Source organism: Homarus americanus, unplaced genomic scaffold (assembly GCF_018991925.1).
Source record: "Homarus americanus isolate GMGI-L3 unplaced genomic scaffold, GMGI_Hamer_2.0 scaffold4896, whole genome shotgun sequence".
Lineage (NCBI taxonomy): Eukaryota > Metazoa > Arthropoda > Malacostraca > Decapoda > Nephropidae > Homarus > Homarus americanus.
Window position 1 is genome coordinate 2,325,693 of NW_024749657.1, and position 24,191 is coordinate 2,349,883.

At 38.2% G+C, this 24,191-nt stretch overlaps 1 protein-coding gene across 1 annotated transcript in view; it reads left to right on the forward strand.

The window, feature by feature from the left end:
• Positions 1–24,191, forward strand: part of LOC121853581 (RAB6A-GEF complex partner protein 2-like) — a gene marked incomplete at both ends in the record, with an annotated part of 72,657 nt that overhangs the window by 14,945 nt on the left and 33,521 nt on the right. Inside the window, 3 exon segments of the mRNA XM_042347805.1 lie at positions 3,903–4,010; positions 19,027–19,176; positions 21,360–21,472. Of these exon segments, the coding sequence (XP_042203739.1) occupies positions 3,903–4,010; positions 19,027–19,176; positions 21,360–21,472 (371 nt within the window).

The following is a 24,191-nucleotide window of genomic DNA, read 5'->3' on the forward strand; positions in this document are numbered from 1 at the left end:
TATAGCATTCTTTTGTTATAGGATTAATCCGTTCCAGGCCCCCAAATACAACCACTTAACACTGAAAAATATAATATAAAATTGTAAAAATTGTAAAAAGTGCATAAATATGCATCTAAACCCCTGAAATAAAGAATATCATTAATATTTGTAATAATAAAACAATAAATTAGAAAAAAAAAAATTAAATTATGTTCGTTGTAGGAGTTTCGTTTGTTATAGCATTCTCAATTTTATAGGTAAAACCGTTCGTTATCGGAATATTCATAGTAGGATCCGTTCGTTATAGCATACCCCACTGTATTAACTGTGAATATAGTAAAGAAGAATATCAACAAGAAGCGTTCTGGTGATAGAATTCCCGGTGATGATTGTAAAAGAAAGGATATAACACTTGAAGAGAAGCTCGATTTTATCAACCTCAAAATCACCCTTCTCCCCCATCAAGTAAAGTGTTACATTTACTGTATGATTTCATTATTAGATATGAATGTAACATTTATTTAGACTGTGCTATCCTTTGTGCTAGGCTAACTACTAAATTTTTTCGATTTCGAGTAATCTGCACCTAACCCTATTTTCTCCATAAGCCCTGTTATTTATATTACGCGATTTTCTATAACACGATATTTTACAAGAACACAATTATCGCGTTATAGCAGAACTACCTGTATGTGCATTAAGCAATACCGTGTCACGTATTTTTGCATTTTTGCTAATTAAGCATCCAATGGGTTATTTAAAAACCCTGATAACTGGCTGAGTACCTCCTGTGCAACAGTTTACATTGATTCTCAGGACTTTGTCCCTGCCAGTAAAATGCAGAAAACTCCTTGGACAAGGCAAGGTCTGATGGGAGGTCTTTTGGGAGTGAGCTTGCAGGTCACTTGCCTTTTCCCTTCAGAGATGAAAATGGATTTTGTGTTTTAATCTTTAATGTATTATTTAAATTTTAAATTCAGTTTAAGGCAGATAGTCTTTGATTACCTCAGGGACCAGCTGCTCCCACCCTGTAGTAACTTTGCCTCAGTGTACCTGATGACAACTGTGTAACCGAAGCTGTGCCCATCACCTGGTCTTTGCTGTATTTTCTGGGCAGTACTTGGGTTTGCAGTGGGAGGGAAAGGGGGGGGGGGGCATGCCATTCTGGTTTCACGCAGCAGTTGCCATCAGTTAATTGCGGAAAACCCTGCGGGCATGGAAAATGAATGTGAACATTGATGATGATTTAAATCAAATGTATTTTAAATCATTGTGAAAGTTACTCATTATAATAGATTTGGTCAGAGAGAAATGCACTACCAAATTTATCTTTTCTCAGATTTTATTATTATCATTATTTTTAATGTTAATACAGGAATATATCAGTTATCACAGAGGATGCGTCCTTAAAAGTCATTGTGAATGATGAATGTGTGAATATTGAGGCAATTTCCCCAATAAGAATTAATGTAAATAGGGGGGATGTGTTCCTAGCTATCAACTTTGACCACATATTTTTCAATACAGTATATACATATAGTGTACATACATATCCTCCCCGACTTACGGCCTACTCGACTTACGACCACCTGGACGTACGACTGCCTCAGTTGTACCAAAATTTTGTCAAATTACGTATTTTCGAGTCCCAACGTCAGTGATTGCGCTGTGTACTGACAAAATTTTTGTTTGTAATTCACTTTAAAATGACTGGCAAGCTTAAAATTGAGAGTTTTGTGGTGCTGAGAAGAAAAAGAGACACCCATTTTAGATTTTCTATGTATTATTTCTGCATTTTCGACTTACGACCAATTCGACTTACGACCTGGATTTGGGTCCCTAACCCCGTCGTAAGTTGGGGATGAGCTGTACTTGTTTGTCTCTTCCAGGGGAAGTTTAGCTTAAATAATACATAGAAAAACTAAAATGGTGTCTCTTTTTCTTCTCAGCACCACAAAACTCTCACTTTTAAGCTTGCCAGCCATTTTAAAGTGAATTACAAAATTTTTTTTGTCTGTGTACTGACGTTGGGACTCGAAAATACGTAATTTGACAAAATTTTGGTACGACTGAGGCAGGTTGTAAGTGCGGGTGGTCGTAAGTCGAGTAGGTCGCAAGTCGGGGAGGAGCTGTACTGTACAAAAATCGGTACAGACTGAAAATTTACACCTGTGATATAAAGCTGACAAGTACTGAGTAAGAAAAAAAAAGAACAGAATCAATTCAACAATGATAGACAAGTGTTGCTATTGAATACCAACTGTCCACTTGTAGTTGACTGTATAGGTCAAGGATCAGACCCACCTCTCTACCCATCAGTGAATATGAAAGACAAATCAAATTTTGTTTTCAGGGATTGCCAATGATAATGTTTATGTTGTTGAAGTACAGGATGTTGGGGATCTGAAGAGTTTAGTAGATTTAAAGGCATATGTTGATCCTTTTGATAGGAATTGGGTGTTGGGGAAAGAAGATCTTGGTGGAATAGATAAAAGAGGGTGGGAGAGAGTACAAAATTCTAGGGGACCCCATGTGGGAGGATTCTAGAGCTGGGGCTAGTTATTATATTCCTGACTTCGAGTTTGGCAACCTGAAAGTAAGTTTGCTATCTACAGCATTCTTTGCCGTGTGTGTGTGTGTGTGTGTGTGTGTGTGCGTGCGTGCGTGCGTGTGCGTGCGTGCGTGTGTCCCGTCACTTTGGTGGAACTGACACTTCACAACTGACACTTCACAAGGGATGAAGTTGAATTGAATTGAATTGAAACAGTTTATTTAGCCAGAAGAACACAGATACAGAGTGGATAATAATAACAATATTAACATGGCTGAGCCAGTTGAGAACCTGAGCTCTCTTTGAGGCACCTGATATATACTATACATATATCTCAAGGAAGTATTATGTAACATTTAGTATCATCTGGAATAGTACAATAGCATGGTGGTAATAAGAACACCTCATAATGTTATCACGGTTATCACTTCAATATTTATTTATTTTATTTTTTTATTATTTTTTATTTATTTATTTTTTTATTTATGTATATTATAAGTATACTATACATAAATTACAGTGGAATTGAAAAACATAAGTTTAATGGGGGAGCAGTACAACATGGGTTGTACAGGCTTAAGGGTGAACAAGAGGACAGAGCTGTCAGGATTATGACTAGTTGGCCAATATGTTTATTGCAATGGTAATTACTTATCTATTTATTGTACATTATAATTTCCGATAAAACGGTTTTGATGGAACAATAAAAGCAGGTACTGTAAATATAGTAGGTGTTACAAGAAATATTAATACTTAGACAATAGATATTTTTTAAGAGATGATTTAAAGGAAGGGAGCGTCGTCTTTGCTCGGATGGGTGGGGGTAAGTTGTTCCACACTTTCACACGATGAATGGAAGATGTGCTTCACCAACACCTTCTGAGCCCAAGAAAAGTTCAAACACCCCTCAATTTTCTCTGCACCTACCCAGAAAAGAGGTGGTGGACTTTGGTTTTCATGAAATGACCAGTCTTCTTGGGAAATGTCTTAATATGACAAAAAACAACAATGGAAAAATTGCAGTGTCATTGAGAACAGAATTTTGCACTTTAAAACCCACTGGAGTTTGTTTGACTATTACTGTGATTCGGTCAGTAGAAATATGATCGTTTACTTTACTGCTTTAGCCAGATTAAATTAACTTTTGCTACATTGTGTGATGTCAGTCTGTGTCACATATATCAAACACCTTTGTAGAATCATCATATTTTGTGCATTCTATTCCTCCTCAATTGTTTCCACTATAATGATAGTAATAAAGTACAGGTATACAGAGTTTAATTGAGAATTGTAGAGATGTGACTTAGAATGAAGTTTGTCCTTTATCTATGATAACAAAGTTTAAGCCAAATCTTTTTCATGTTAACAGATACATCATTTGCCCCGTGTAGAGGGGAACGAGGTCATGTTGTTCTATCAACAAAACCAAAGATCCTCTTCTGTGACCTCCAACTCCTGCCTGGTGAAAGTCGATCATGTAAGGGTATCATGTTTTGCAGTTAGATCAAAAGGGTGCTTATACTTCTTAAACTAAGTATCAGTTAACTTTTTTTATTGTCAAAGAATATTGCTTTAAATGTGTAGATGCAAATGAATTTATATATATTTTAGTATTAGTTATTTATAAAAAAATATATACTTTAAGGAGTTTAAGAAATAAGGTACAGTATTATTTATCCCCAACACTACTTCCCCCTTCTCTCTTTATTTCTTCATAAAACCCAGATAGTGTTCTATGATGTATGCTTGTATTTAACAATGATAATTGGAGCTCTGGATACTGATAGCTCTTCTTATCCATGGGTTTTAGAATAATTTTAGAGAACTATATACTCAAAGAATCCAATCCTCACAGCCTTATTAAATGACAGACAAAACATGGTAATTTATCCTCAAGGTACAAGTCTGTCTTCTCCTTAGAACTTTTGTAGCACCTCCTCTTCCCTCTTGTCTAATGGCATTTTATTACAAGACCCATCTGGGTAGAGAGTTTATAATACAGCTTGGATGGAACTGAATATGAATGATAGCTCGGTCTTAACCCTACCTGGTACTGTACAGGTGTCTGACGTCGGTGTCTGTTGCAGTACGTAAAGGGGTGAGTGATAATCGAGTGTTAACCTGTGGTGACTATTATGACCTGCCTCAGTCATACCCAAATTTGGTCAAATTATGTATTTTCGAGTCCCAAATTCAGTACACAGAAAAAATTTTCATCTGTAATTCACTTTAAAATGGCTGGCAAGCTAAAAAGTGAGAGTTTTGTGGTGCTGAGAAGAAAAAGAGACATTCATTTTCGATTTTCATTGTGTTATTTAAGCATTTCCGACTTACGACCTGGATGTCGGTCCCTAACCCCGTCGTAAATCGGGGAGTACTTGTAGTTTGTAATGCAGTGTGAAAGGGGCGACTGTAGACTGAGGTGACTATGGCCAGGTTATCGTACCTCACATTTTTTGGTTTTCATTTCTTATTTCTTCTTCCTGTGTCAAAAATAATTTACCTATTATTCTATACATTTTAACGAGTTTGCTCCAATACTGTACAGTACTTATATACAGTGGTCCCTCGGTTAACGAATGCCTCGGTTAACGAAATTTCGGTTAACGAATTACCTTCCATAAGGATATTCAATTCGGTTAACAAACAAAAATTTGGTTAACGAAATTCTTACAATGCTTGCTCACCAGCTGGTAGATTAGTTCGCCAATACAGTAATTGGTTATAGGGCTTATATTCGTTCCCATTTGAGTAAATATCAAGAAGGTTGTGCTATTAAATATTTTTCCAAGTTTTATATTAAAATTATTAGTCATTTTAACACTTATTTAACATAATTGCAGTACAGGGAATTAGTTTTTGGTGCGCCCTCAGCCACTTCACTCACCCACCAAGGCGTCAGTTTGTGTCTCTGTTCAGTGGAGGTAACATCTTGCTTGTGGCTCTCTTGAACATAAACTATTTTTATGTTTTTACAGTACAATTATTGGTCATTCTAAAATTCATTTTACATATTGACAATATATAGCTCAGTGCAGTGTTGATTTAAAGAAAATAAGAATTACACCAAGTGAACTTAAAATTTTATTGGTGAAATGATGACATCAATCATGGGGCGATTTCTCTTCCGTCCCCACTTCCTTCTCTTCTCCCTTCTCTTCCACCCCCCGCTTCTAATTCCCATCATCATCATCAACCAAGAGCCTTCTACATACACACCTCAAAGTAAGTGTACTTTACTGCATTTTTTTTTTACTTTGTATGTACTTTTCAGTGAGCTGGAACCAATTACCCCAAATCCCACTGTATAGGACTTATGTTTAGGTATTATGCATATTGTATAAATTTATACAAACTGACATCAGGATTGTTGACTCTGATCTTATAACGATTTGATTTGATGTAAGTAAATAACAGTGACACAGACATTGCAAGGAAAATTGTAAAAATTATCAAGAACATTATAAGATAATTTAGCTAATATTATCAGTGCCGGATTAACCATGAGGCACTTGAGGCACTGGCCTCAGGCCCCCCGACTCTAAGGGGCCCCCAAATCCAAACATTCTCGAAGTTGAAGCGTATAAAACATGAACTTGGTTCAACGATGTCCTAGCAACGTCTCAATTTTCTGTCTCTTATGAACATTAAATGTGTTATTTTGCAGAAGCTTAATATTGATGAAATCATTGATAAATTTGGGTATATTTTGTTCTTGTTATTTATACATACCTTGAGGGTAGGGGGCCCCAAGTTGATCTGTGCCTCAGGCCCCTATTAAGCTTAATCCGGCCCTGAATATTATGCTTCACTATACTTGTAAATGTTTTATCGAGAAAGTGTATAGCTACTGTAGAGCAGTGAATTTTAGGCTTGGGTGACCGATATTACCCAAATATTGTACAGTAAACTTATTTGTTTCTTTACTTCCTCTTTCATTAGTCAGTGACATATGTTAATTTCTTTACATTCTGACGAATTTACAACAATAGTTATATAAACAGTTACTGTTGCCTGGTTCTCATATTTTATATACGTCAAACAATACAACTATAATTACCTTGGGTTCTGTGAATGATATATCATGAAAGGTTTTACCTTGAAACCAGCTACATTCCCCCCCAACAGAAGTGTGATTCGGTCCTTGAATGCCTTGAATCCCAGCATGGTTTTCGCCTCTTTGTGGATGTATGTCCATTCAGGCATGCGCTTCCATAATAAGCCAGTTTCATCCACATTAAATATTTGCTCAGGCAAATAATTTCCCTCCACGATGACACGATCTAGCTCCTCCTTAAAGGCTTCAGCAGCACCCACACCAGCACTTTCTGCCTCTCCACTCACCTTTACACTGTGCAAACTGTAACGTTTCTTAAACCTTTGGATCCACCCATGACTTTCTGTGAAGTTTTGGTCTCTCTCATCTCCTGCCTGCTCTTTCAGGCTTTCGAAAAGGCTTCTTGCCTTAGCCTGTAGGGTTAGAAGACTTAAGGGTACACGCTTTTGCAGCTGATCTTCCATCCACATCACAAGTAATTTTTCCATCGCATGAAGAGGACCTTGTCTTTTTTTTTGTTTTTATTGTTCCCTTTATAGGTGCTGATCCTTTCACTACCTCACGAATTCGTTCCTTGTCCTTCAAAATTGTTGATATCGTCGAGTGAGAGAAGCCAAAATCGCGTGAAATGGTTGCTACCGTTTTTCCATTTTCATATTGCAATATTATTTTAATTTTCATCTAAAAAGTAATTGACTGTCTCTTTTTCTTCTCAGCACCACAAGAACTCTCACTTTTACGCTTGCCAGCCATTTTAAAGGGGGTTATAAACGAAAATTTTGTCAGTACAGTAGGTAGTAGGCAGCTACCAAACAGGGAGGTACTACTACCTGGGAAGATATTGGAAGCATAATGTGTTGTCTAATGGTAGACCCTGCAGTCATATGGCATCACGAAAATTGTGACCAAGTCCCAGGTTGCTGATCTGTCTTTCTGTTTCATTTACACACAATAGCAGGGTCTCAATTGTTTCTCTTACCATTGACAACACAACATACATATATCGTTTCTCACTTTTGATCTTTTTTATCATTTTTGTATTTATAGTTCTTTATTATTAAAATTATAATTATTATTACAGTTACTGTATTATTATCATCATTATTTCATTATTTTATTTTTGTTTTTTTATCATAAATTTTATTTATTATGAATTATTATGACTAGTATAAATTGTTGTTGTTGTCGTCGTCGTCGTCGTCGTCGTCGTCGTCGTCGTCTCCTCTGTGGGACACCACTATTGGTAGAGAAAGAGCGAGAGATTGATCCCTCGACAACAACTGCCATGGTTCGGTTCTCAAGGAAGCTAGAAATTAGAGAATAAAGTGGGGGAGAGAAACCATAAGAGGGAAGTTTAGAAAGCAAAGACTTGTGCCATACCCTGTCAAATGCTTTGGAGATGTCGAGGGCCACGACGAAAGTTTCCCCATAATCCCTAAGAGAGGATGACCAAAGATGGGTGCAGTAGGAGAGCAGATCACCAGTAGATCTCGCCTGGCGAAAGCCAGACTCGTGATCCGACAAAAGAGAAAGGCGTTCAAGGTGACGGAGAAAATGAGAGTTGAAGATAGTTTTGAAAATCTTAAGCGAGGGATGAAGTTAGGGCAATGGGGCGATAGTCACCCTTCTTGGGTTTTGAGGCAAAGGCGAAAGAGGCGAGCAAGCACAGGGGCCAGAACTTCAGCACACTCCCTCAGAACACGAAGGGGTATTCCGTCCGGTCCATGTGCCTTACTCACATCCAAACTGGATAACACACCAGCATCCCTATAAATGGAGATTATAGGAAAGTCCATAGTTCAGTAGGAGGAGCAGGATTAGGAGGGATAGAGTTGGAATCATCTAAGGTGGAGTTAGAGGACAAAAAGGTGCCAAAGAGATTGGCTTTGTCAGGGGGAGAGTTGGCTATAGAGTTATCAGGTTGGAAGAGAGGAGGAAAAGAAGTAGTGCAGAAGTTATTACAGATGTTTTTGGTTAAAGATCAGAAGGATTTACTAGAAGAAGAGTTATTCAGGACAGCGGTCTTTCTATTTATAAAATTCTGCTTTGGCCCTATGAAGATTAGCCTTACAACGATTCCTAGAAGTAATGAAAGAGGATTGGGTAATAGGAGAACGTGATAGTTTCATAGCTTGATATGCCCTATCTCTCTCCCTACAGGCAAGAGAACAGGAGCGATCAAACCATGATTGTAAAGTGAAAGTTTTAGTAGAAGATGGGATAAATGCACTCATACCACCTTGTATGTATGTGAATTATATTAAGATACTGTACTGTACAAAACTACATTTGAATACATAGCCGTGAAGGGGAGGAGGTGGTGGAGGTGGAGGGACGAGAGGACAACTCACCCATATTATTTAGGTTCACTTGGTGTCGGGTTAGTAAAACATAATAAAAAAAGAATTAAGTTTCCCCCCAAAGTCACACACTCAATCCCAGATGAGCTATTGTTCCGTAGTATATTCCCAGTCTATTGTTTACAGAGAACTAACAGCTGATCGGTCCCGCTCTCCCTAACAATGTTGCCAACACCCACTATCTCTCAAGCACCATTGTTGTCACTGCTGAAGAGGGTTGGTACTTACCACAGGATCTGTCTTGAGCAATTAATAAATAATATTGTAGTGTATTTATCAGAATTTAATATACTGTATATTATATTGGTGTATACTGAATCTGATATGCTCTGGTTTATTCACTGATCAGTTGTTTAAGTGCAAAAGTAGCCAAATCGAGCCATCTTGTATCAAGTACAGTGGTCCCTCGGTTAACGAGCACAATCCGTTCCAGCAGGTTGCTCGTTAACCGAAAATCTCATAAACTGAAACCATTGTTTCAATGGGTTTTTGAGTATTTGGTTCCAGCTCACCGAAAATTGCCTAAATTCAACAAAAAAGGTAGAAAAGTTCACTTACTTTGAGGTGTGTATGTAGAAGGCTCCTGGATGATGATGATGATGTGAATTTGAAGTGGGAGGTGGAGGAGGAGAAGGGAGAAGAGAAGGAAGTGGAGGTGGAGGAGAAGCATTTTACTGCTTCTTGGAAGGTGAGTCACCTTCCATGAAAATGTCAGGAACCTTTGGACTGACAAATTCTCCACCATGAACATCCTCTCTCCTTCTTGAAGTGGAAGGCTGAGGGATAGCATCTTGTTCCCTCTGCCTTTTACTGAAGAAAGTGTCAATTGTGGTCTGTGGGGCATCTGTCCTCCTCACCATTAACTTATGTTTAAAGAAGGAGACCACTGAGTCCTCAACATGACACAAAGTTAGTTCAGTTTTTCCACTTCTGGGTGCTTTGAAGCCAGTTCCCTGAACTTCTCCCAGTGGTAAATCACATCTTTCAACTGTTTAGCTGACATATGGTCATCACTTTCAATTTCCTCCTCACCACTGTCAGCCTCTACCTGCAACATCTCATCCAGTTGCTTCAAGTCATCAGGAGTAAGTTCCTCCTCATGAGACATCACAAGCTCTTCCACATCCTCTTCCTCCACTTCAAGGCCCATTGACTGACCAATGGACACAATCTCCTGGTCCAACTCGGTTTCTTCCTCAAATCCCTCAAAATCATGGACTACTGATGGCCACAGTGCTTTCCATGAAGAATTGAGGGATCTAGTGGAGACTTCTTGCCATGATGACACAATCAATTTTACAGCCTCCAGGATGTTGAATTGTGTCTTCCAGAAATGTTTCAGTGTTAGTTCAGGATCATTGGAAGTTGCCTGATGACACCTCCTAAACATTTTCTTCATGTACAACTTCTTGAAGTTGCTGATCACATTCTGGTCCATTGGCTGTATGATTGATGTAGTGTTTGGAGGCAAAAACAACACTTTCACAAAGTCAAATTGATACTCCAAATTTCTGGCAAGGTCAGGGTCATGACCAGGAGCATTATCCATGAGGAGAAGAGCCTTTAAAGGGAGTTTATTGGTGGTTAGGTAGCTCTTGACAGAAGGGCAAAACACATCAACAGCCCATTCATTAAAGAGCTGTCTTGTCACCCATGCCTTATGGTTGGACTTCCAATAAACTCCAAGCTTTGTTCTTACCACTTTCTGTTGCTTGAACACCCTGGGGTTTTCAGAGTGGTAGACAAGCATAGGCTTCAGTCGGAAATCCCCTGAAGCATTGGCACCAAGCAATAGAGTGAGACGGTCTTTCATGGGTTTATGCCCAGGTAAAGAGGCTTCATCTCTGGTGATGAATGTTCTTTTGGGCATCTTTTTCCAGAACAGCCCAGTTTCGTCCACATTGAACACTTGCTGTGGAAGATAATTTTCTTCTTCCATCAGTTTTTTAAATTCATCTAAAAACTTTGCTGCCCCTTCCTTATCAGCACTAGCAGCTTCACCATGCCTAACAACACTGAAAATGTCACTTCTTTTCTTAAATTTTTCGAACCAGCCTTTGCTGGCCCGAAAATCTTCAAATTCTGTGCCTGAAGAACCAGGTTGATCTGTCTTTAAATGTTCGTAAATCTCCCTGGCTCTTTCACAAATGAATTCAGTAGAAACTGAATCACCTTTCATCTGTTTTTCCCTAATCCAGATGATAAGTAACCTCTCAGTTTCTGCAATTAGGGATCTACTTTTAAACACTCTTGTAGATTTGTCTCTCACTTTCACTTCTTTAAATTTGTCTTTCTGTGCAAGAATTGTCGACACAGTTGATGTCGACATGCCATATTCTTTGCATAGCGCATTTGTTCTAATGCCTTGTTCATGTTTTTTTATGATTTCCTGCTTGGTTTGGATTGAAATCGCTTTTCTTGATCTCTTAGGCCCCATGCTGGATTCAAACAATGTCAACACGTGCTTTTTAAAGTTAAACTTGTTGTAAATAAAGAATATTTTCTTTAAAATAACACTGCACTGCGCTATATATTGTCAATATGTAAAATAAATTTCAAAATGATCAATAATTTGCTTGGAAACACAGAAAAAAAGTGTTTAGTTGAAGAGAGTCTCAAGCAAGATGTTACCTCCACTGAAAACAGAGAGAGACTAATGCCTGTTTGCTGTGTTAAGAGGCTGGATGCCGCATTAAACTAGTCACTTTACCTTCAATTATGTTCAATAATTGTTAAAATGACTAAAAAATTTAATATTAAACTTTTAAAATTATTGAATAGTATAAACTTCTTGATATTTACTAAAATAGTAAGGAATTTAAGCCCTAGAACCGATTAATGTATTGGCGGACTAATACTACAGCTGGTTGACCGCCCAGTGCAAGCCAAAACTTGTTGAGGTCGGCTCGTAAGAAACTCGTTAACCGAGGGGTTGCTCGTTAACCGAATTTGAGAATCTTATGGGAGGTGACTCGTTAACCGAAATCTCGTTAACCAAGGCGCTCGTTAACCGAGGGACCACTGTAATTATAGAATAGAAATTAATATGTTGCAAAACAATGGTGTAGTAGTTTAATGTGTGTGCTGTGTAAGTGTCTTGTCATGTCACCTCACCACCTGCCTCGTCATCTCAACTCTTGCCTCATCACCTCACCTTCTGCCTCATCAGCTCACCTCTCGCCTTGTTACCACACCCCTCGCCTTGTCACCTCACCTCGCAGTGTTATATTTATTATATAAGAACATAAGAGTGGAGGAAACTGCAGCGAGCCTATTGGCCCATACTGGGCAGTCCCATTTACACCCAACCCCTATTGCTCATATATCCGTCCAACCTTAGTTTGAAGCTATCCCGCGTATTCGACTTAATGATCATATTTGGTAACTTGTTCCACTCATCCACTATTCTATTTCCAAACCAATGTTTACCTATTTCGCGCCTAAATCAAAATTTGTCTAATTTAAAACCATTGTTACGAGTTCGCTCCAGGTTGGATAGTTTGAGTACCTTTGTAATGTCCCCTTTGTTCAGCCCTGACTTCCATTTATACACCTCTATCATATCACCCCTCATTCTACGTCTCTCAAGGGAGTGCAAATTAAGATGCTTTAACCTAATGCCCGGGATTAGTCTTTCATTCTCCTCTGAATTATTTCCAAGGATTCTATATCCATTCTGTAATACGGTGACTAGAATTGAACTGCGTAATCCAAGTGAGGTCTCACAAGCTAGTCTTGTAACTAACACTCCTTTGTATGAACCCAAGTACTTTATTAGCCTTGTTTCGAGCAAATACACATTGTTTACTTGGCTTAAGATTACTCCTAAATCTTTCTTGCAGACGGATTTCTCAATAACATTGTTGTTCATCTGGTATCTGGTTTCCCTGTTTACATCTCCTATACTGAGTACTTTACATTTTTCCACTTTGAATTTCATATGCCATTTTTCAGACCATTCAAAAAATTTGTTTAGATTTTCCTGTAGTTTTGCGGAGTCCTCGTCAGATTTAATTACACGCCCTATTTTAGTGTCATCAGCAAATTTACTTATGTTGCTGTCTACGCCAATATCTATGTCATTTATGTATATAATAAATAATAATGATCCAAGTACTGAGCCTTGGGGAACTCCACTAGTGACATTGCTCCAATCGGATTTAGTGCCGTTAATGCTCACTCGCTGTCTCCTGTCCTGTAACCACTCCCTAATCCATTTTAGAATATTTCTCCTTTAATGCCATGAGCCTCCACTTTTCTTAATAGTTTTTCGTGGGGGACTCTGTCGAAGGCTTTGCTTAAGTCGAGATACACCACATCATAATTGTGCTCCTCGTCCACTGATTCAAAAACAGATGAAAAGAATGTTAATAGATTAGTTAGACTTGAACGCCTGCTTGTGAAGCGATGTTGGGAATCATTGATCAACTTGTGCTTCTCCAGGTGATTTCGAATAGAGTTTGAAATAATTGCTTACAGTAATTTGCCTGCAATTGATGTTAGACTGATTTGACGGTAGTTAGAGGATAGTGATCTATCTCCCTTCTTGAAAATCGGTATTACATTCGCTATTCTCCGGGATTCTTGTACTACACCCATTTTTAAGGACATGTTAAACGACTTTGCTAAGGGCATACTAACCTCTTCCTTACATTCCTTTAATACTCTGGCAAATATCTCACTGGGACCTGGTGACTTATTAGGCTTTAGTTTGTCTATTTGCTTACTAACATCGTTAATAGTCACTACTATCTCGCTTAATTTATTTTCTTCACTATCTCTGTATAGAGTCGGTGCCTCGGGTATCATGTTTAAATTTCCGGTGGTGAAAACTGTTGAAAAATTTTTATTCAGATTATTGCTCATTTCTCCGTCGTTATCAGTTAGCTCGCCGGTATCTGACTGTATTGGTCCAATCTTTTCTCGTGTTTTAGTTTGATACATCTGATAGAATCCCTTGGGGTTTTACTTTGCCTCCCTTGCTACCTTCAGTTCATTATTCCTTTTTGCTTTTCTTATCTCAGTCTTAACCCTATCGGCCAATACCTTATAATAATCTTGGAGGTAAACTTCACCATGATTTATTCTCCTACCTACACTCCAGACGAAGGTTCTAGATACTGTACAGTCAAGATGGAAGGTGGAAAGTCCGACCTCACTGTTACCGGATGGTGGCTTGTCCGTGCCTCGCTGACTAACACTCAAACAAGCACCCTCACAGTTCAACAATCGAGCTCTGATACTTCCATTTCTCAATAATGAGTGGGAAAGGATGTAACTGTTTTGTTTCATAAATTCCCGAAACATTTTACCCAATCAAGGCCGACTGTACATTACTGACATAATAGGTTAAATCATTACAGTATTAGATAATCTTGACATAATGGACTGTGTGTTTCTTGGTGGCTGGTGTTCACAACGATAATAACAGAATCCTCCAAGTTATATTGTCCCTCAGATTGGTAGCCAGTATACTGAGCATGAATGTGAGGAATAATATGGTTCATAAGAGAATACTTTATCACTCTCCATTATAACAACCTTATCATAGGATCTACAGTACACACGTAAGCTTGGCGTGAGCCCTACAGTGGATGACAGGTTGGGAGTATAGCTGACATATGAGCAACACGATTAATATAAAAATGTGTCACAACAAGAAGTAGGTCACAACACCATTCATTAAGGTTGGGTGGAAAAATAAGGTAAAAGCAGCATGACCATATTTTATTATTAGTTATACTTTTTTTTACTTTACTTTTATCCTCTTCACCACTGATCGACTCGTTAGCTGCTTGGGCGATTGGTCATGTTTCTGTTACTTTTCCTTTTCTTTTATCTTCATCACCAAATGATCGGCTCGTTAGCTGCTTGGGCAATCGGTCACGTCTCTGTTACGCACTGTTGGCAAGTACTGGGCATGCACCGGCTCCTGAATGTACCTGAACCTGCTCCAGTGTTGGTCAAGTCTTGTCTTGAAAGAGCTCACACTCAGTGCCGTCACAACACTTTTTGGTAGATTGTTCCAAGAGTTCACAACTCTCACTCCAAAAAAGTTTGCCCTCACAGTTTTCTTGACTTGCGGCTTCTTCAATCTTGAGCTGTGACTCCTTGTGGGGCGAGCTTCCACCAGCTCCAAGTAAGGACACTCGACTGAGTAGTGCCCCTTGAGATGCTTATACACCTCAACTAGGTCTCCCCTTGCCCGTCTGTAGTATAAGCGAGGCAAGTTGAGGCGCTTCAATCTCTCAGGGTAGCAGAGGTGCCGAAGTGCAGGCACCAGTCTGGTGGCCCTCCTTTGAACATTTTCAACCAACTGACAGTCCCTAGCATATATCGGGGGCCAGATGGGGAAGCACTTCACTCTTGAAGATCGTTACGAGGGATGGACCGTCTAAATATCTGAACGACCTTCTTATAAGACCCAATAATTTATTTGCCTGATTTACCTTCTTCTCGCAATGGCCCGAGAACTTCAGCTCATTGTCAACATACACACCTAGGTCCTTCTCACATTCAGTCTCAAATAGTGCAGTTTCTTCATTCCGTTGGGAAATATGATACGCTTCCTTACCGTTGGTACGCCCCAGGTGCATCCTCTTACACTTCGCGACATTGAATCTCTGCAGTCATTTCTTCGACCATTCTTGGAGCCCATAGAGGTCCTTCTGCAGCTCTTTACAGTCTGTTTGGTTATTGATTTCCCGAAATAACTTGGCGTCATCGGCAAAAATTTGTATGGAGGAGTGTACAACGTCAGGCATGTCATTTATGAAACAAACAAACAACAGCGGGCCCAATACACTGCCCTGTGGTACCCCGTTGTGACAGGTTCGGATGATGATTTCGTGCCATTAATCACCACACACTGCTTGCGTTCATGTAGAAAGTCTTCTGTCCATGCTAGGACATTTCCCTGAATTCTGAACCCTTCCAGTTTGATTTTCAGTATTTAGTGGGGTACACTGTTGAAAGCCTTGGCAAAATCTAGGTAAATATTGTCGATATTACCACCCCGATCCAGAATATGGGTCCAAATATCCACTACCTTGAGCAATTGTGCTAAGCAGGAGCGCCCCGGCATAAAACCGTGTTGGCAATCCTTTACAAGGTTGTTTCATAGTAGATGTTCCATTGCGGCATCTCTGATAATAATCTCAAGTACTTTACATATTATGCTGGTCAGGCTCACCGGTCTATAGTTGTTCATGGAGTGACGATCACCCTTCTTGAAGATAGGACTTGCATAAGCCACTTTCCATTCATTGGGACCTTTTGTTCATCCAGGCAAGTTGTGCAAGCTCGTTGCACAACTCCCTTAGCACTCTAAGATGCACCATGTCAGGGCCGAGACTCTTATGGACCTTTAGTTTTGACAGCTTATTTCTTATACTTTCTTCTGTGAACACAATGTGGGTCAGTGCTGTGTCGAACCGTCTGTCCTCAAATGCAGGAAGGGTAATCGCATCCTCTCTTGTGAACATCGAGGAAAAGAAGCTGTTCAATGCCTCAGCTTTATCCTGGTCAGAATCTGCGTAACTACCATCTTCAAGCCTCAGGTTTGATACTCCTACTCGCATTTTTAATTTTGACTTTGCATAGCGGTAAAACGCCTTTGGGTTTGACTTGACCTCGCTTGCAACCAGCCTCTGGAACTCCTTTTCAGCCCTTCTACATTCTATCTTTGCTTGGTTTCTGGCTCTTGCATACATCCTCCTGTCCTGCTCATCATTTGACCCAACCAACATCTTGAATTTCTGGTGTTTTCTTCTTAACTTTGTTCTGTACTAGTATAGGTAACCATAAATGCTGCCTAGCTAATGTTATACACACTCAATATCTTTTTAAATATTTACAGTTAAAAAATAGGTAAAATAATAATTGAAATAATCTATTCTTTAGATTATAGAAATTATGCATGACACATATGGTCACCAAAATTATTCATTTGGTAGCCAGTCCAACTGCCCTGCTCTTCAATGATGGCCTGGAACCTGTCCAGCATGGATGGTCTTGTAATGTCATTTAATATAAAACTTGATTGGATAAAATGTTTCATAAATTTATTAAACAAAGCCGTGACATTCTTTCCTAGTTTTTATTGAGAAATGGAAGTATAAGAGCTTGATTGTGGTACTGCTTGGATGCTTGCTGTGTGTTGAGGGTGGTGGCTGGACAGCAACCAATGGGGCCACTACTTGTAATTTGTTGCTAGATCTTGAAAATTTTACCCCAACCTTGAATGTTTGAAAGAATATTTTTAAAACCTTCCAAACATTGAAGTATTCTATAAGTATTTTTGTTTTGTATTAATTTCTCTTTTTATATTTAAGTCATAGTTAACTTAGATATAACAATCTTCTTTTGACACTTAATATGCTTAGTAATTTGGTAAGTAATTTGGCACCTCTGAGCCCATGAATTGGCAATTTTGCACACCTAAACAACTGGAATCTCTCTTATTTTATTTTGCTGGGTCAAATAAAGAAAGTTAAAATGTCTGTCCTCTCTGAAATACCCGGTAAGTCATATTTTCTAGACCAGTGACATATCTGTCAGGGCACAGGCTGAGTCACACACCTGCCCTCCCTCCCTCCCTCCACTCACCCTGGTCACTTAAACAATAACACTGAACTGGTTTTATAATTGTCTCAAGCGTTGTATGACAAATTACTGTACTACAGTACAACAAGTCTACTTGTTTTAATATTAAGTAAAATTTCTGCTTTGATTTACTCAGACAGAACTTAAGTTTAGTCTCATCCCAAATCGTCCAATGAATAGATTTTTTTCTTTTTTAATGCAGAATACTGAGTGTCTAATTTCATTTGATTATCAATTATATTTATGTATGCTTTATAAATTTTTTACATTTTCTAGAATTATATTGATTATAAATAAAATAATTGTAATTAGATATAATTTTCTCATACCGCAAAATTTTGTTTTGCGATCTGGAAAAATTTACACACACGAATGTGGTAAACTTTGTTTTTTCACGAGTGGCATCACTGACAACGATCCGCTGTCCCATAAGGGTGGGGCTGACTTTACACACTCCACCTTGACTGTATCAATATTCTTCTTGCAGGACTGTACAGTAAAAATATTTATGTTTGCACTGTAATTATAAATAGATTATTTTATGTGGCAGCCAAGGCAAGGTGCAAAAACTGAACAGAAAATTAGCAAATAATTGAATAAAAAAATTTGGAAATTGTTGAATAATGTTGAAATATTCCGAACTCAGTTAATTCGTATTTTTCGGTAATTTGAGTCACCCAGAGCCCATTTTTTGTCGAATTAATGAGGGTATAGTGTATTACAAAAGCCATCTGGCAATGGGCTCAACTAGAAAATGGGATTTTATGTACAAAAAGTCCTTTACTCTGATTGTGTGGCTATAATGTGCTTGCAAGGTTAATGTAGAAGTAGTTAATTCTTTGTAGATGTGGCTCCTACTGGAATGTTATTAGTATGTTCTTGTGACATAATCTCCTTCTGAGCTGTTTAGAATCTTGAGTTATGTGTTGATGGCCTGTAGGTCATGAAGAATTAAAATTTTAAGAACTGGTATATGACTGAGGGGAAAAAAACAAGTGAGCTGGCTTCTCTTCCTCTTGTCTAGTTAAGATGAGAGAGAGAGCTGGGAGGGTTAAAGTACAGGTAATGTATGTCCTTTTTATGACCAAAATTGATTTGAAATTCATGAGCCTTTATGAGAGTTTTGACCCCTGATGTGAAGCCTTTTGGCTCTGAAACACCTGATACAACTGGATAAGGAACTATTTGCAGCAAAAATGTTGTCTGGCCAGATGGTGTATCCTGCTACTAAATACATCATGGTCTCGGGCAAAGACAGGTTCTGCCTGGAGGTGTTTTTCTAGCACCTTGTATGGATCTTGTAGATCACGTATTTCTTCCCCTTAATCATAAAATAAAGATAAGTAAGTTTTTTGTTTATGTTTAGACCAAAAGCTTGGTGTGTTTATACTCAAGCAGCTTAATTCCAGACTTAGCCATAAAATGGAATTTTAGGATTGATCCTTCCTTTCTAATCATTATTGTTTCAACAGTTGTATACAGAGAGATACTTCCATGTGATGCTCCTCCAACTTATCGTGGTCAGCTGCTGAAGTATGCCTACAAGATTACCATTGGTACTCAGAGGCTAGGATCACCAACCAAGCTTCTTCGTGTTCCCATCAGAGTCATTGTGTTGCGAGGTACGCCGCTTTAATCACAATAACCTTGCATGGTTAATTATTTTATGATTCCTAATTAATATTAAGTGTGCCTTGCACCATTAGAGAGGTAATTGAGGATAAGATATACAGTAAGTCCTCGCTTACCGTCAGGGTCACGTTCCTGAAAATGCGACGTTCTACGAAACAACGTAAAGCGGATCAATTTTCCCCATTAGAAATAGATAAAATACAGGAGTTACGTTCCTGAGCCTCCCTTTGCCCCATGAAACACATTATATATATATAGAAAATCATTGCCATTTCTATAGAAAATAATGTATACATATACAACTACTAAGTTTGTATTGGTACTCACCGATGGGCGGAGGTGGTAGAGTGAGTGTGTGGTGGGTAGTGAAGCGGAGGAGGCGGATGGCAGGAGGGGAGGAGTATGGCAGGAGCGGTGGAGGAGGGTGGGATTGGAGGAGAAGGGTGGGAAGGAGGGTGGTGAGTCACTGAGACTCTGCGCCGAGCTGAGAGAATGTAGCACGGCCAGACGAGAGAGGGTGGTGCGCCGTAGAAAGTAGTCTGTGACAACACGAAACGACGTAGTATCGGATCACGGCTGTTAAACAAATTTTTTATCTCTAAAGTTTAGCGACGTAATACCAAAACAACGTTAAGCGGGATGACGTTAAGCGCGGACTTACTGTATAGGCAAATTAGACATGTGAATATCATAAAAGATAAGCCTTCTTTCTCCCTCTGATGTTCATTTCTTTCGCCAGTATCACACTTAGTACCCGTGAGTGATTCATTACTTCTTTTGTATCATAAACATACATTTTCTCGCTGTACTGTATATATCATTTTCGTTATCATTTTTTCCTTTTGTTTTTCCCTGCCTCCTTCCTTTATTTCCTGACTCATTATTACTCACAGGAGAACTTCATCCTTCCTGCAAGTTCTTGTTTCTCGGGACAAGCAAAGAATTAATGTTTAACCTGTGTGAAATCTAAACTGCGATTGGAATTTCCTGAGTAAATTTCAAGAGTCTTCTGTATATTTATATCTTTAACACTTTTAGGAGATGAAATATGTACAGAACATCCTAGAAATTCTACACCAATCTCTATTTGGTAAGAGAATGTCCAGAAGGATCAGGACCCAAAAAATGTACAGTATGTGTAACAATAAGGTGTAAGTTGTTATTAAAGATGTGTGTTAATAGAAAACAGAAGACATATAAGGCTGGGGAAAATTTGGTGTCACAAAAAGAGAATGTCAGAAAATATTATGCATACAGTACAGGACATAACAGATGAAAGATGTACGAGTAGAGTGAAAGAGATCAAATAGTATTTATTGGTTTGTGGATTGTAATCAAATTTGTTGTGATACAGTACTTTAGATGCATAAGTTGTAATACTGTAGTTACAGCAGTATGCCATCATAAAAGATGAAGGATTGAACTTAGGTAATCTGTTTTGTGGCCAAGTGGCAGGTGCCTATCACTGAGCATCTTGTGAAATGCACTCATAATCTATTGGTTTAAACCCAGGAGACCTTACATCAGTGGCCAGAACCAGCCTTGGTATTAGTCTCGTACCCCTCCTGAGCATAATGAGTGATGGTTGGATAAACTCAACTCTAGAGGGCCCTCTGCTTCTCAAGGCTGCTTTTGCATCCGATATCCCTCAATGGGAGGTAATGGGGAGGACAACATGAGGAATATGATATGCACTTTTGACATAAGAGACTGTATAGTGACTGGGCTAAGAAAGAAAAATTAACAAGTAATGCCTGCCTTTGTGCTAACAAGGGCCATGCTTTTAATTGGATAAAACTCTCAGACTTAATGCATTTTTAAATCATCATAAATCAGCAAAAAATAACAAATTAGAGTCTCGGAGATTTACAAAACCTAAATCTGATAAATCCATATTTGCAGAGAATCCCTATTAAGGGTTGTTCTTCTAAGATAACGCATACCTGCCACAGAATCATTGTTTGTCACAGCAGCTGGTTAGGTTCCTCTGATACATTCAGTGCTGGATCTCTATGGTATGAGTAACTCTCCCCAGCAGTGTAATGAGGCTTCATAATTTAGTAAGTTATATGATACAGTGGCACTTAGAACTGTGCTTGTTATTATCCAGTAAGTAAAGGAACCACAGTATCAAGTATTGGTGTTTTTGTTTTATTTTAATTTTTTCTTGCAGGATTAAGTGAAGCTTGTGTTTATAGTGAAAGTGGGGAATTAGCACCAACCAATCCATTCCTGCACACGCCTCACCGAGACACGCCTAGACACACTGCTCTTCAGATTATTCAGGTATGATATTATTGACCAGGTATGATATTATTGACCAGGTATGATATTATTGACCAGGTATGATATTATTGACCCGGTATGATATTATTGACCCGGTATGATATTATTGACCAGGTATGATATTATTGACCCGGTATGATATGATTAACCAGGTATGATATTATTGACCAGGTATGATATTATTGACCAGGTATGATATTATTGGCCAGGTATGATATTATTGACCAGGTATGATATTATTGACCAGGTATGATATTATTGACCAGGTATGATATTATTGACCAGGTATGATATTATTGACCAGGTATGATATTATTGACCAGGTATGATATTATTGACCAGGTATGATATTATTGACCAGGTATGATATTATTGACCAGGTATGATATTATTGACCAGGTATGATATTATTGACCAGGTATGATATTATTGACCAGGTATGAGTATTGACCAGGTATGATATTATTGACCAGGTATGATATTATTGACCCGATGATATTATTGACCCGGTATATATTATTATTGACTAGGTATGATATTATTGACCCGGGTATGATATTATTGGACGGTATGATATTATTGACCAGGTGATATTATTGACCACAGGTATGATATATTATTGACCAGGTATGATATTATTGACCAGGTATGATATTATTGACCCGGTATGATATTATTGACCCGCATGATATTATTATTGACCCGGGTATGATATTATTGACCCGCATGATATTATTGACCAGGGTATGATATTATTGACCAGGTATGATATTACGAACAGGTATGATATTATTGACCAGGTATGATATTATTGGTATGATATTATTGACCAGGTATATACGACTGACCAGGTATGATATTATTGACCAGGTATGGTTATTATTGAATAGGTATGATATTATTGACCAGGTATGATATTATTGACCAGGTATGATATTATTGACCAGGTATGATATTATTGACCAGGTATTATTATTGGCCAGTGGCGATATTATTGACCAGGTATGATATTATTGACCAGGCGATATATTGGCTGACCAGGTATGATATTATTGACCAGGTATGATATTATTGACCAGGTATGATATTACGAATTGTGTAAGTGATATTATTGACTGTGTATGATATTATTGACCAGGTATGATATTATTGACCAGGTATGACATGACTGACCAGGCATGATATTATTGACCAGGTATGATATTATTGACCAGGTATGATATTATTGACCAGGTATGATATTATTGACCAGGTATGACATGACTGACCAGGTATGATATTATTGACCAGGTATGATATTATTGGCCAGGTATGATATTATTGACCAGGTATGATATTATTGACCAGGTATGATATTATTGACCAGGTATGATATTATTGACCAGGTATGATATTATTGACCAGGTATGATATTATTGACCAGGTATGACATTACTGACCAGGTATGATATTATTGACCAGGTATGATATTATTGACCAGGTATGATATTATTGACCAGGTATGATATTATTGACCAGGTATGATATTATTGACCAGGTATGATATTGACCAGGTATGATATTATTGACCAGGCATGAGACATGACCAGGTATGATATTATTGACCCGGGTATGATATTATTGACCCGGTATGATATTATTGACCAGGTATGATATATTATTGACCAGGTATGATATTATTGACCAGGTATGATATTATTGATCAGGTATGATATTATTGACCCGCATGATATTATTGACCCGTATGATATTATTAATTGTGTATGATATTATTGACTAGGTATGATATATTAATTGTATGATATATTATTGACCACGATGACATGACTGACCAGGTATGATATTATTGACCAGGTATGATATTATTGACCAGGTATGATATTATTGACCAGGTATGATATTATTGACCAGGTATGACATGATTGACCAGGTATGATATTATTGACCAGGTATGATATTATTGACCAGGTATGATATTATTGACCAGGTATGATATTATTGGCCAGGTATGATATTATTGACCAGGTATGATATTATTGGCCAGGTATGACATGACTGACCAGGTATGATATTATTGACCAGGTATGATATTATTGGCCAGGTATGATATTATTGACCAGGTATGACATGACTGACCAGGTATGATATTATTGACCAGGAATGACATGACTGACCAGGTATGATATTATTGACCAGGTATGATATTATTGACCAGGTATGATATTATTGACCAGGTATGATATTATTAACCAGGTATGACATGACTGACCAGGTATGATATTATTGACCAGGTATGATATTATTGACCAGGTATGATATTATTGACCAGGTATGATATTATTAACCAGGTATGATATTATTGACCAGGTATGATATTATTGACCAGGTATGATATTATTGACCAGGTATGATATTATTGACCAGGTATGATATTATTGACCAGGTATGATATTATTGACCAGGTATGATATTATTGACCAGGTATGATATTATTGACCAGGTATGATATTATTGACCAGGTATGATATTATTGACCCGGCATGATATTATTGACCCATGATATTATTGGACTGGTAGAAAATCGAGGAGATAATTGAAGGGCACAGGGAAACTCTGACTGATGGTGAGTTGGCGGCACTAGTGAGAGCGGACGAAGAAGACGACGGCGATGATGAAGAACAAGAAGCGCCAGCATGTTGGGATATACACAAATTTAGTG